This window comes from Microtus ochrogaster, chromosome 7 (genome assembly GCF_000317375.1).
Source record: "Microtus ochrogaster isolate Prairie Vole_2 chromosome 7, MicOch1.0, whole genome shotgun sequence".
In the NCBI taxonomy this organism is placed as follows: Eukaryota; Metazoa; Chordata; class Mammalia; order Rodentia; family Cricetidae; genus Microtus; species Microtus ochrogaster.
The window spans coordinates 26,832,381-26,846,521 of record NC_022014.1 but is presented as its reverse complement, the minus strand read 5'-3'; the positions used below and the strand labels follow the sequence as shown (position 1 = coordinate 26,846,521).

Sequence of the window (14,141 nt, the reverse complement as noted above, 5' to 3'; positions counted from 1 at the left end):
GTGCTTTTTCCTATACTTAAAGCACCTGGGATAAAGTTTAATTTACACAATAGGCAATTAAGAGAACAATTAATAATAAAATATAAAATTATAGCAATACACGTAATAAAAGTTATATAAGTGTCCCTTGCAAAATGCTGTACTTTCACATTTCCTCTTAGACACCCAGCAGCTTCTCTTTGTCATATCTGAATTACCAGCATCATTGTTTACTCTTACACTTTGGAACCATTACAAAGTAAAGCAAGGGCATACATATGACCACAAGCACTGTGGTACCATGACAGTGGATCTAACACCTGAGACAGCCCAAGTGATCAACAGGTAAGTAGCACAGAGAGACAGGATATACAGGACGAAGGAGTGACTCCAAGTAGGACAGCATGAGACTTTACCATGCTGCTCTGTAGAGTGTACAACTGATTTACTTCTAGAATTTTCTAGTTCATATTTTCAAACCATGGTTGGTCATTACTGTAAGTCTAGCACATACATTAATGATTATGCACAAAGATCTCCAGCCTAGGGGCTAGAGAGATGGTTCAGTGGTCAAGAGCGTTGTGCTCTTACAGAGAACTGGATCCCAGCAGCCACCATCAGGTAGCTCACAACCACCTGTAACTCCAGATCCAGGGGATCCAGTGCTGTCTTCCAGCCTCTGCAAGTATTCAGAAAGGCATATGCAGGCACACATACCTAAGACAAACTAATCTTTCTTAAAATATGACCAGTCCAGTGCTTTTTATAAGTGCGAAGAACTGGAAAAACACAAAATATTCAGTTAGTGGGATTGAGGAAGTAGTTATTCACTGAAATTTATATTGCATTAACAATCTTTACCAGCTGGGCTGTGGTGGCACACACCTTTAACCCCAGCAGTTGGGAGGCAGAGGCAGGCAGGTCTCTGTGAGTTTGAGGCCGCCTGGTCTACAAAGTGAGTTCTATGACAGCCAGAGTAGTTACACAGAGAAAGCCTGTCGAGAGAGAGAGAGAGAGAGAGAGAGAGAGAGAGAGAGAGAGAGAATAAAAAAGAATATTTGCCAAGTATTTTTAATCATATGAGGGAAAGTTCACAGTACACAAGGCTGAATTCTTTGTTTTTAAGTAAAACAACACATAAATTATGTAAAAAATAGCCACTCTTTTGATGATCCATGATACTTATCACTTAGGGAACCAGTGAGAGAAGGTGGAGAGGAGAGGAAAGGGGAGAACTGGAGAGAAACAGAGAGGAAAAGTGCCCCACCCTGTGCCAATTTGGTCCATGTTCAATGCTCAATTCTCTCAACCTGAATCAATGATCAGATGGTTCCTTTAGCTGCTCACCAACCATTTCTTCTAGAAAGTGAAAGGGTAGTTTATGAAGTTTGTCATGCCCAAGACATGGATGTGAGGAAGGACGAGCAGAATGCTGGCCCCGGATCTTTGGGACCTAGCGGAGTAACACTCCCTCCTCTGAGAACAAATATGAACCCCTGGGGTATCCCACCAAGTATACCCCTATCTGTGACCTCTCTAGATTCTCTAAGCTATACCAAGGGGCGGCTGGACAACCCTATCCTTTCACAGAAGAGGAAACGGAAGCCCAGAGAGGTAGAACAGATCATGTCCAGTATCTGCAGGTTTGAACAGAGCGGAGACAAACAGGAAATTCTGTGGTGTAGATGCAGAGCCAATGACAAGTGGTGACAAAATTCCCACTACCTATGGGCCCCTGTGGGGGGGTCTGGGATGACTGCCTGGTCACAGGCCCCCTTGGTGATTCTGACCAAGGTCCTTACACTAACGGATGCTGTTAGCTGTGAAGGCAGCGGCCCAGGAAGGTTACCTTGAGAGGAAAGCATGGTGCTGGGTGATGGCCTCACAGTCATAGGTGGAGGAGTCGCTCTGTTTCCGTGGCAATGGCCTTTTGGGCTCCTCATCCTCCACTCCACTGGATACATCGATGTTACTCTTGCTGAGACGCTTACTGCTGGCCAGATCACAGTCCTCCTCCACCACAGGGGTGTCCTTGAGCAGAAAGCATAACGATCAAAGGGGCCCTGGGGCCCTGCCTCCTCCCCTGGGCATAAATGAGCCCCGTCTTCCCATGTGGAAACTATGCTTTCAAACACCTCATGGTGATGAGGGGTGGGGGTGTAGGCACAGACCATCTCCTATGACCACCTAGAGAAACAAATACTAGTAGACCGCCTCTGGGCCTCTTTATTGGTCTGCGCTAAACATGTTCTTGCTATTTCCATACAACCTTTGTATTATAGACACCACAATCTCAACATGAAAACCCAGCACTGCATTCCCTGGGGGAGCCACCTGCTACTCTGTTCCTATGAGAGACACCCAGAGACACGCCCTCTCCCATCCCCCAGCCTGACCACACCTGGGTACTGCTGATGCTTCCCTTCCGGCTGCTGCTGCCAGGACTGTCCCCTGAGGGCCCCGCACTGTAGCAGATGGCATCGAAAGCCAGGAGGCCGCCCACACAGTCCCCGATGAGACACACCTGCAGAGGCACAGTTGGGCTGCAGGCTTGCCTGCCACAACCCTCTCACCCCGAATCCAGCCAGAACAGGGGTATGCTCCCATGAGAGAATAAGGAACTTGTCCTAAGGAGTTGCTTAGAGCCCAAATGGAGGGTAGGCACATCCTGACAACCGATTTCCTTTGGAGTCAGCCCAAGGTGAGTGGTCAGGCCACGATTAGGAGTCAGGCTAGCTAAGGGTCATCATGGACTCCAAATGAGGGTAGTGTTTCTGTCTGTAAAAGGAGAATACCAAATCCATCAAAAGGCTCCTCCAAACTCAGAGGCTACAGTTCTAGCCTGCCTTGATCCCGCAGCAAACCCCAGGCCCTCTTTTATGCAGCAGCTGACTAAGAGTGAGAGAAAGCAGGTTCTTACCTGCCCACTGAAGCCAATCCCATCAGAGGACTTGAGAAACTCTCCATAGATGTGGTTGGCTCGCTCAATGACAGTGGCGACAGCATTTTGGTACTGTGGAGAGGAGATGGCCAGCAGGGGAAGGGCAGCCAGGGGAACGTGGTCCTGGCTGGCGCTGAGGCAGCCCTCGTCGTGGCTATAGGGGTTCAGGCTGCAGACACGGGGACCCAAAGTCAGCCTAGCCAGGACCAAGAAGTGGGTGACGTGGGACTGTGGGCTCTTTGGAAGAACATACTCGCCGCCTGGGCACTAGGTCCAGTTGCAGAGAAATTTTAAGGACCTATGAGGATAGGTCCCATGAGGCAAAGCACAAGGATGGCACAGGAGGGAAAAGGATGAGGATTCAGGGCTGTGCTGACTCCATACATGCCAGCCCATGGCAGTCTTGCTGTGTGGCATAGCCATGCTGTTTGGCAAGAACCTAAAAACACCCCAGTTCTGAAAGAACCTAGAGAATCAGCCAACATAGAACAGCGTGGGAAAGAGGTATCATGGTAGACCTCCTGGAGGAGGAAGAGGCTGAATTAAACTCTAAAGAGAGACTTTGGGGGAACCTAAGGAGGAACCAGTGAGGAGCTGAGACAATGGCCCTAGGGTGAAGGGGCTCCTAGCTGCCTGTATGACAGTATGTTCTGTATTCAAGGGACAGATCTTCTGCTTCAAATTTCACAGAGAGGGCTGGGCGCCTGCCCTACAGAACTCCACTGCCAGAGGCCACTGCACCCCTCCATCTCCCTACTAGGAAGTCCCTCCCTCTCTGGGCAGCTCAGACCCACCCGTCTTCCCATCCCTACCTGGATTGCCTCTGTCCCCCAGCAGACCCAACCCCGATGATCTGTTGGCCTTGGCTTTTTAGAACAGACACAAAAAGAGTCTGAGAACTTCCTGCCCAGGGCCAACAGCCTGTCCTTACCCCCATGTGCCTAGCTCCAGAGTGCCCAAAGCCTAGGGCAGATGGGGCTAAGAACCAGCAGAATCCAGGGAAGAGGACAGGACTTAGGCATCCTCAGCAGGTGGCAGGGTCCTAGCAGTGTGCAAGGCAGGCCCCACCAACCATTTCTCATCTCCAAATAATGCAAATTAGAGGAAACAGGCCTCGATTGCAGCCGGAGAGATTTTAATTAGCCAAGAAGGAGCTCCCTCCCAGCAGTGATTACCGGTGATTAATGGCCCTAGCAAGAGCTGCCTGGGGGAGAGGTAAGCTCCCTCTTACTCTCCCCTCAAATGGCCTGGACATCCGTCTTCCTGAAGATAAGAATGACCCAGCTCAGGAGGTCAGCCATCCTGGGGGTGAGTCTTGAGATGGATTGTGGACCAGCAAGATTAACTCTGGGACTTCTGTGAGTGTGAGGGACCAGAGTCTGTACACCCACTCAGCTGCTCCTAAATCCCACAACAGAAGAGTGCAGCAAGCTCTTGTCTAGGAAGCAGATTCCAAGGCTCCGCCCACTCAGCTGCTCCACGGGCGCCTGCACATCTTGCGTGTGACATGCGTCACATCAGATACGGGGGCAACTGGCATGGATCACCCCAGATACTGGGGCAATTGGCTAAGCTAAGAAGCAATAGACCTTCCCAACTTGTGTATCTAATGGAGATCCACCCAAGGGCATCCTGCAGCCTCTGAGCACCAGTCAGGAAGTGAGCAGGATGCGAAATGGTCCAGCCCCTGCTAGATCCTGAGCTACTAGAAGTGAAAGACAGGGCTCTTGGGCCCATCCCCCACTGGAGCCCCTGGGCTCAGAGCCCCACCTGACTGAAGCTAAGCACATTGCTCCCCTTCTCTTGGGACTCTGAGTATGTTCCACACAAGAAAGCCTGGAGGAGGGGCTTGAAGGAGGGGCTTTCCAAGGTCATGTGAGGGGCGGTGAGGCAGGGGTGCCAACAGCTCCCTTTTGACCCCACCTGCAGGAAAGTCTGGTCGCCTTGCTTCAGTCTCAATAATCTGCTCAGTGTCTAGGCCATGGGGGCTCTACAGGTGCACAAAGACTAAAGAAAGCAGGTGTCCCACTGGCTCCAGGTACCGACCTTCAGCTACTTCAACAGTGACACGCAGGGCTCTAGAGCACTGGGGCCCGCAAGTTCTAGCATGGTGGGTGGAATTTCCCCATAGGACCCAGTTCCCATAGAGCCCCTGGTCTCTGAGTCTGCCCCTCACTGGTACCTGGGTCCACAATGGGAAGGACGTACCAGCACTTGTAAGAAGTAGCCTAGTGTTCAGCCTGTGCTTCTGACATACCGTCCTTTCCCTCCCTGCGCCTACAAGTTGGTATCTGCTGTGAGCTAGGACAGGACCCTATCATCTCACTCTCCACCAACAGGAAACAAGCTGAGCATGCCCCTGGCCCTAGGAGGATGCTAGTGGGGCAGCCAGGGGCATCTCGGTGCTATGTGGACACTTGCCGTGTGTCCCTACACCTACACACCAGCATCAGCATCACCTCCATCTTACAGGTGAGGGACTTAAGGGAGGAAGAGGTGGCACAATTCCCCAAGGATTCAAGTCCAGGCCCCAGAGAGGACATACACTTAGCCACGCTATAGAGGACATACACTTAGCCACGCTATGACATTAAAATCAACTCTCCTCTGGGAAGTCTTCCCTGACTGGGAATTAGTTCTATCTCGGGCTACCTTCATTACAGTACCTATCCCTATAGGGCTGGTCTCTGGAGGGAGGCTGCCTTGGTGTGACTCCTGGCTTCATTCTTGGATAGCTGGGGGAAATGGATAAACTTCTTGGGGCCTGTTTCTTCTTTCATTCGAACTGAGGCGCAGGAAGTGAATATGGGCTAGCATGGGGAAGCTGGCGCTCCCAGGTCCTGATAGAGGACTCTTAATGAGCATACCCCACCAAGGATGCTCTCCACCGCATCCTTAGTGATTTGACACCAGACAGGCCTCCCAAGGCAGGGGTATCCCTTCCACTTACACCTCCCACACCAAACCCAGACCGTACAAACAAGCCGAAATGACTCACTTAGAGACAAGCGAGAAAGCCTCCGAGCAGATGGCAGGACAAGGGACAAATTTGATGAGGATATGGCCCAGGGCAGCAGGGAAGTGGGCACGCGTGACCTTCTCCAGCACAGAACTGAAGGTGTGAATGTCGGCCGCCTTGCAGGAAGGGTCACCAGAACCGGTGTCTAGGATGTTGCCCCCGTGCAGCACCAGCAGGAGGACATGCGTCTTGCAGGAACGCTGTGAGCAGCCTTCCTGAGAGGGACATGACAGGGATATAGACAGGGAGGCAGCAGAATCCCAGGATGCACAAGGACAGAGACACGGGGATATGACTGACACCCTACAACCCCTGTGGGACTCTGGAGCATCCAGAAGGCTACCAGGAGGGCCAGACCCCCAATGAACAGCACAACAGGATGAGTCTTCAGTGACTCTTCTTGTGCCTATAAGAACCTGAAGCCTGGAGAACAGGGAGGTACCCAGGGGTCATACAGCAAAGAAGAACTGGATGGAGGCTAGGCAGCCTGTCTATCCTCCCAGGGTCCTTCCTAAGATTCAGGCTACAGATGGACCGGATGCCTCCAAAACCCAGCACACCTCGCCATCTTCATGGATCTCAATGCTTCCTTGAGCTGGGAACCTTTGTCTTCTTAGGGACACCCGATACAGTTCTCCTGCAGAGGACAGAAAGAATGCAGCAGGCGCCCACCACACTGGCCCCCCCATAGGTGTAGCAGAGGCCCTGATTTATTGGGAAGCTGGAGTTACAGTCAGCAGCTAGGGAGGGTCACCCAGTCCAGACCCTGTTTCAGGAGATTATACATGCAAAACGGCCTTGCCCTTCTAGGGAAAAGAAGGTCAGCTGAGGTCAGCCATCACAAATAAGACAGGAAGTCCTAAGAAAGAGCTGCCCTTCTTATTTCACCAGTAATGGCAGCTGTGCTAGAGCTATGACATCCAGGAACTTGATGCAAATGTCCCATGAGAACAGCTAGGGAGCAGCTGTGTTTCGGGTCATCTAAATGTGATGCTAAGAGATGCCCTGTGTCTCCCAAATGTGCCTGTGAGGGGTTTCCAGGAGGGTTGTGCTCTAACCACAGAAGCTGAGTTGAGAAGAGTCTGCCCTTGGGGTAAGCAGGTGCCATCCCTTTTGTGGAGGTCTGAACACAGCAAAAGGGTTGGGAGGGGCACAGCCTTGAGATATGGTGTTTCTGGGTCTCCACCTTCTAGCTAGAGATGGGGACTTACATCCCTGGCTCCCCTGGAGCTCGGGCCATTGGGCTTGGACAGCAATGATATCACTATATTTCACGGGCTTTGGATGGAGAGCAGAGACAGGACTTCTCAGTTTTTACTATTGTACAAGCACAGCGCTCATTAGACAAATTCCATTTTTACTTTTGTTTTTCTTCTTTTGGGGGAATTGTTGCTGACTTTTCTTTTATTACATTATTTATGTATTTTGTTTGTGTAAGCATGCAGAGGACAGCACACAGCAATCAGCTCTCTCCTTTGATCACGTGGGTCCCAGGGACTGAACCCAGACTATCAATCAGGTTTAGTGGTAAGTTCTTTTACCTGCTGAACCATTTTAACAGCCCGTTTCTGTTGCTGTTGTTTGGTTGTTTTCTTTTTTATGACTATAAATATTTTGCCTTAATGTATATCTGTGTAACACATGGTGAGAAGATCACAGAACATCAGATTCCCTGGGACTAGAGTTACAAAGGGTCATGAGCCACCATGTGGGTGCTGGTAATTGAACCCAGATAGTCTGCAAGAACAAATGCTCTTAACCGCTGTGTCAACTCTCCAGTCTCAGACCAATTTTTAAAAAAAGTATTTTTTTAAAAATATCTCCTTGGGCCTGGGAGTGTAAGAGCACACTTGCCTAACATACACAAGGTCCTGGCTTCCATTTCCACCACAAATAAATAAAATAATCAAACCTGGCTGAAGTTCTTAGTGAGACAGCAAAGCTTTGAACTACAGGATTATGGTCCAGAGGGAAGTGACCACTCAGAAAGGGAAGGCCACTGTCTGGCATGACACTTGGCATCCAGCAGGCACTTTGGAGTCACTCAGAAGGGCTTTCCTCACTTCTGCTAGCTACCTAAGCCAACCCCTCCCCGGGAAAGGCTTCTCGGGCTCCTGGGCTCCCACTGCTCGAATACAGAGGTCTCTAGCCAAGGACAGAATCTGCCCCTTGTTTGGGTAAATAAAGTCTTCTTGGCACACAGACAGTTCATCCATTTATGAATCATCTATGGCTGCCTTCACACCACAGGCCTGACTTCAGCGGTGACAACAAACTCACAGCCCTCAAACCATAAGATATTTATCTGGATCTTTCCAGAATAATGTGCCAATGCTTGATCTAAGCCCCATGCTCTGCATTAGGTCAGACTGAACCAGACTCTCATATGGAAAGAGATCTTAGATATCCCACAGCCTCCCTTTACATAAACAATGTCTGCCTCCCAAGAGTCCTTACTTCACCCAGCCCACCGTGCCTCCTCTCCCATTCCCCAGGAGATGGATACTATTGCCTGTGTTAGGAAAAAAAACACAGCTGGACTCTGAAGCACTTGCTTGCCTCTGTTGATGGGGAACTCACCTTCTTGCTCAGAAGTCCATTCTAGATGATGATAATCCTCCCCAAGGTCCTTCTCACCCCTGCAGGGTTAGTGGAGGCCCTTCCCATGACTGTAGTCAGCCTAGGACTGACGACATTCCCCATTCCCCAGCCTGGTCCAGTGAGATCTATCTGCAAAGAATTCTACACAAGGAGTTGTTCTCAGCTGGGAAGAGCAGTTCTGAACTATCCGGTCCCTAAGACACAACCCTGGGCTAAAGGCAACTGCTTTGTGAGCTCTGAGCTACTTCTGTGGGGATTAAAATTGTTTCCTCGGTGATAGGACAGGTTGGCTCTTATGAGGAAGAGGCTAGCACAAATGTTCCTAAGGCCTGGCTCTGCCTACTACTTTTTCTAATTCTCCTGTCTGTTTTCATCAGTTTATATAGCATGAGCAAGTGACTCTCTCCTGTCTCTCTCTGTGTGTGTGTGTGTGTGTGTGTGTGTGTGTGTGCGCGCGCGCGCATGCGTGCATGCGTGCATGTGCAGAAGTACCATAGCCTGCATGTGAAGGTCAGAAGACAGCCTCAGGCACTGGTCCTCATCTCTCACCTTGTTGAGAAATGGTCACGTGCAAGCTTCTGAGAATTCTGTTGTCTTGATTTCCCATCTTGCAGTAAGAACACTGGAATTACAGACGCAGGGTCTGTGTCCAGCTCTAAGTGACTTCTGGGGATTCCACCTCGGGCACGCACACTTGTGTGCACGTGCCTTACTCACCCCTGCGTCTTGTTTTTGTTTTCTGTTTTTATTGAGACAAGGTCTCCCTAAATAGCCTAGGCTGGCATGGAACTCACCATCCTCCTCTCCCCTGTCTCCTGGGTATTGAGATTGGAGGCCAGTGCTGCCCTTCCCCCAGTCCCCTGTTCTTCTTCTAACTATAAAAGACCTGGCCCTGAGTCTGAATAGGAGAAGCCAAAATTCTGCACTCAGGTCAGTACGGCCATAAAGAGAAGAGAAATGAGCCCACTTCAATGAGCCTTTATTAAGGGCTGACAGGGGTCAACTCACCCATCGCCCCATCTGCCTTCTCAGTTTAAGTAACTCTTGTTCTTAGCCCCATTTTACAGATGAGTGAATTTTAAAATGTGTAGTTCACATGCATCCCACCCAGGCCATTTGAGACAGCCATAGAATAAAAAAGGCCAAGGACTCCCCGCTAGAGGGCCCCACCTCCATAGAAGAGGGCACTCAGCCAGACGTGCCCCGCCCTTCCAAGCAGCAAGCGGCAGGCTGTCCCTCTCCGCAGAGGCAAAAAGCAGAGGACATCTGATGAATAGAGTCCGGGTGTGCTGCCCAAGTCCTCTTTCTAAACCTTGTCACCGGGGAAAGAGTGTCTGGGAAAGAAGCCAACGCCAACACAAAGTGAAAAGCTGTCTTGTGGTGCATGTGGCCTCTTGAGCACGTATGCTCCTCTGGGGCAGGTGCGCGGAGGAGCCCAGAGTGTGTGTCTGCAGAGCCAAAGCTAATAGTAAGGGTGGGACAGAGGTAGATGGGACATCTCTACCTCTGAGACCATGGTCTCCAAAACCCTAGGCTTTGAAACCAAAAGGCCTAAGTTCAAGACATGACTCTTAGCAGCTGTGTGACCTGAGCCTGTTTCCTCACCTGGAGTGCAGGAATGCCACAGTGATACTGTAACTCCCTTATGGAGTGATAGTGAAAATGAGTGAGCTCCTACGGGTGACAGCTTTTGAACAAGGCATAGACTATGACACCTGTGAAATGTGTTAGCTGCTATTGTTATTCGTATTATCCAGGGTGCAGGGGGCGGGGCATGGCTGACAAGATGAGGTAGAGGCTGATAAGGACATTACCGCCTCCACACTCCCTGTCCTGCAGCCAAGTCCCTCCCTGAGCCCTGGCAGGCTCACCGACCTCACTGGGCTGGGTGCCTGCTTGCAGTGTGATTACAGGATTAAATGCTGTGATTGCTACAAATTACCATTGCGAGGCTATAAATAACTTGCAGGGAAGACATGAGGGTCCTGCTGTCTTCCAGGCACCATGCCCTCGATTAAGTAGGGGCTGAATCCTGCATCTTCACTGGTGACACAGACCTAGGAGCTCCAACAGTCTCCATCTGCCTGGTGTCAGTTCCCTGGGGACCACACAATACTCATGGAATTGGTGGATGCACAAGGCATCTTGACCACAGATGATGCTGAAACAGTTCCCCAATCAGTAGGGATGAGAGCTGAGGGCTGGATAGAGGTATCTGCAGCATGACTTCTCCCTGCCTCACTCCCCAGCAGAAAGGAAGCATCTCATTCTTTCTGCGTTTGGGAACAGAACCTTGCTTCCTTGGATTCACAGAGGTATAGATGTTGTGCTGTTTGTCAGAGAGGCCAGGAGACCTTTCCTGGTGAATGCAGACACTGCTCCCTAGAGCACTTCCTGCCAGGACCAGAGTCATCCACAGGCTAGCAGAGGCTTCTGTGAACAAGCAGGAGAGTAACCTTAAGACTGCTCTGTCTGTCTGTCTGTCCCCTTCCCATAAGACTTTGCAATGTTGCTATTGTTACTGTTGCTGCTGTCACTGCTGTTTCAAAACTAGATCTTACAATGTACCTCAGGCTGGCTTCCAGTCCTTGGCAATCCTCCTGCCTCAGCCTTCTGCACACTGAGATTATAGGCAGGTACCCCCACACTCAGCAAAGGCTAGTTCTTTTAAGAACCTCGCATGACAATCAAGATCACTGGGTTTGATTCTCCCACAAGGCAGAACTCTTCTGCTCCTCTCCACCTTCGCTTATGCCAAGCTGTGTGCCTATGAGCCTTTCTTCCCTTTGCAAACTAAAAACACATCTGTGTTCCACAAGACCCTACTCAATAGCTACTCCTTCTGGAAAGTCTGCTCAGATCTACCTAGACCAGGATGTTACCTCGCGTGCTGAATGGGGTGTGACCTGCTATTATAAAGTTGCTCTATTTTCCTTCAAACAAGGAGCCTCATAAAGGCAGAAGTTATCAGCTTTCAGGGTCTGGCCCTTTCATAAAAACTGCTTAGAAGTGATGATCCGAGATGCTCACGGTTACACAGCCTCTCCAAGCTGCTCAGGCCCCAGAGACTCCAGGTTCAGGGAGCAATCTCTCTTTCTCTGTGAGGCAGAATTCCCTGAGCGAGTCCTGGGAGGAGCTGGGATCTAAGGTGCTCTGGGAATGCTAGCTGCTCCTGACCTGCCCGTTGTTCCATACCTGGAGGATTCACCAGGTTTTCTAGTGCTGAGAGGCCAGGAAAGGATTCTGGGTGGTGGAAAGCCACCTGCAAGGGGCCCCAGGACTTGGTCATCAAGCCACCTGTTTCTCTCCACCACCTGTTCATCTCTATTTGCATGACCCTGTTCAGGCTGGGTCCCTATTGGGCTCACACTTATGGTAGGTAAACTGGTTTTGTGACAATGTTTTATGATGGGTTTTGAGGCAGGCCAGCTACTACAGTGCCTGCTCCCAGCACCCTACCAGCCCCAGCCCTGGAACTGGTGACCCACCCAGCTCACCATGCTTCTTTCTGCCGGCTAAAGAACAGAGGCTATTTTTGCTTAATCACAGCCTTGGGAAAGCACAAATCCTGATCATCCCTTCTAATTACCATGCACCATACTGCTCCAGAGACAAAAGCCAAGGTCAGCACCCACATGCTTGGTTCCCTAAGCAAAACATCACCCTAGCCTGGCAGAAGAGCCCAACTGTCCCCAGTCACTTGCCACCCATTGCCAGGACCTAACGGGAGCAAATGCTCACTACTCGGTTTTGTTCTCCAGCCTCCAGTCCCTTGGCAGTGGCTGTCACCTCTACCAGCGACCCAGAAGTGAACTGAGTGGAGCTGGCCCAGCCCAGAACCATGTAGCCTGTCCTGAAAGGGACCTAAATGTCTGCAAGACAGAATACGCAGATAGGCAGAAGCATCGCTTTGCAGCTCCTGGAGACTTTGCCCTCTTGCTCCATACTAGAGCTTGAATGTCCCACTGGTGCCCATGTGCTAAAGGCTTGGTGCCCAAGCTGCAGTTCTATTGGAAAATGGGGGCTGGTGTGAGAAAGGGTGTAGACTTATAGTGTCTCTAGGGCCATCAGGCCCTTCCTGTCTCTCCTTTTGCTTCCTGGCAAGCAGAAGGTGAACAACTTCCTCCCCTACATGTTCTCAGCAAGGTATACTGTGCCACCCAGACTCCAAGCAACCATCAACTGACACCTCTGAAACTCTGAGCCAAAATATTAGGTGGGGATTGATCTTCAATAGCAGAATTCAGACACGATGGCAAGAAGCAGGAAAAAACAAAAAAACAAAACAAAAAAACAAACAAAAAACGCCTTTTCCAGAAAGTTCCTGGGCCTCTTATAAAACCAAAAAATTTCCTATCCAATGAAGCTTTCCCTGGGGGCTACTTGAAAGATGAAAGTGAGCCAGCTGAATTTCATTGAGTGTTCAGCCTATCTTTCTTTAAAGTTAATTGTATCAAATGTTGTGGGGGAGCAGAAAGTTGACTAACTTGGGCCTACTTCCTGACTGTAGCCCAGCCTTGCTGCTAGGCAGTCCCGGAAGGCTCCTCAGGGCTAGACTTGAAAGCTCCTGGCTTCAGTTATCAATCAGACACCAGGTCACCCTCCCCTGAAGGTGCCCCAGCATCCAGCCTTGGGAAACAACATTCTAGGCAGATGGAAGGGGTGGGACAGGGCTCTTGAGCCTTGTAGTCCAAGGAAATCATCGAAATGTAATTTTTTGTCCCACTGGGACCAAGGTTGGTTTCCCCTATTCTCCACCTTTCCCTATGTTCTACTGTTTCTTTAGTTGGCTCATGTTTATTTTAGTCTCTAAGTATTTATGAAGATGTACATTAACTGGACACTATAAGCATGTGTTGTCATATTTACACTAAGAACAATTACAAGCTGGTCACAAACTTACATCACTCAGTATTTCTTTCTGATTTCTGCTCTGGTGGTTATATATTACCCAACTCGAGTCAGAGCTGAAAACACCCAGAAAATCCAGCACCAGGCTACAGAGATCTCAAGCTTGGAAGATCACATGAACAAAGTCAAGTCATATGACCAAGTCAGAGTCACATGCCTAAAACTTATCTAGATCATATGACCAAATCTACTTACATGATCCAGAGCTACAAAATGAGATTGCCCAAGCCAGAATTACAGTTCAAAGTGAGGACTTCAGGCTACTTTAAGGGCATACCCGGAGCCTGATAATTTGGCGGGAACACTGTAGAAAGTTTAGGGCCAGCCTGGAGAAGAGTCAACCAAGTGAACCTGCAGATCCACATGTGTGCCCAGGCTGCAGATCCAGGCTACAGATCCACACTGCATACCCAGGCTGCAGACCCACACTGCATGCCCAGGTTGCAGATCCATGCTACAAATCCACGACGCGTGCCCAGGCTATAGGTCTATGCCACAGATCCACACTGCATGCCCAGGCTACAGATCCACACTAAAGATTCACTCTGAAGATCCAAGCTGATTCCCACAGTAGATTCACAACATTAACTAATGCTGCAGATACACACGTCAGAGCCACGCCATGGATTCCCCCCCATAGACCTACTGACTCTGTGGATACACACTGAAGACCCACACCACAGATCCATA

General features: G+C 50.0%; 1 protein-coding gene across 2 annotated transcripts in view; it reads right to left on the bottom strand.

Moving 5' to 3' along the window:
• Pitpnm3 (PITPNM family member 3) overlaps positions 1 to 14,141 on the bottom strand; it is an 89,607-nt gene that overhangs the window by 19,756 nt on the left and 55,710 nt on the right. For both annotated transcript variants that reach the window (XM_026780961.1, XM_026780962.1), the window contains 5 exons: positions 6,500 to 6,576; positions 5,919 to 6,154; positions 2,900 to 3,089; positions 2,381 to 2,503; positions 1,829 to 2,010 (listed from right to left, as the gene is read on the bottom strand). In XM_026780961.1, coding sequence (XP_026636762.1) covers positions 1,829 to 2,010; positions 2,381 to 2,503; positions 2,900 to 3,089; positions 5,919 to 6,154; positions 6,500 to 6,576 — 808 coding nt within the window. The remainder of the gene's footprint in view (positions 1 to 1,828; positions 2,011 to 2,380; positions 2,504 to 2,899; positions 3,090 to 5,918; positions 6,155 to 6,499; positions 6,577 to 14,141) is intronic.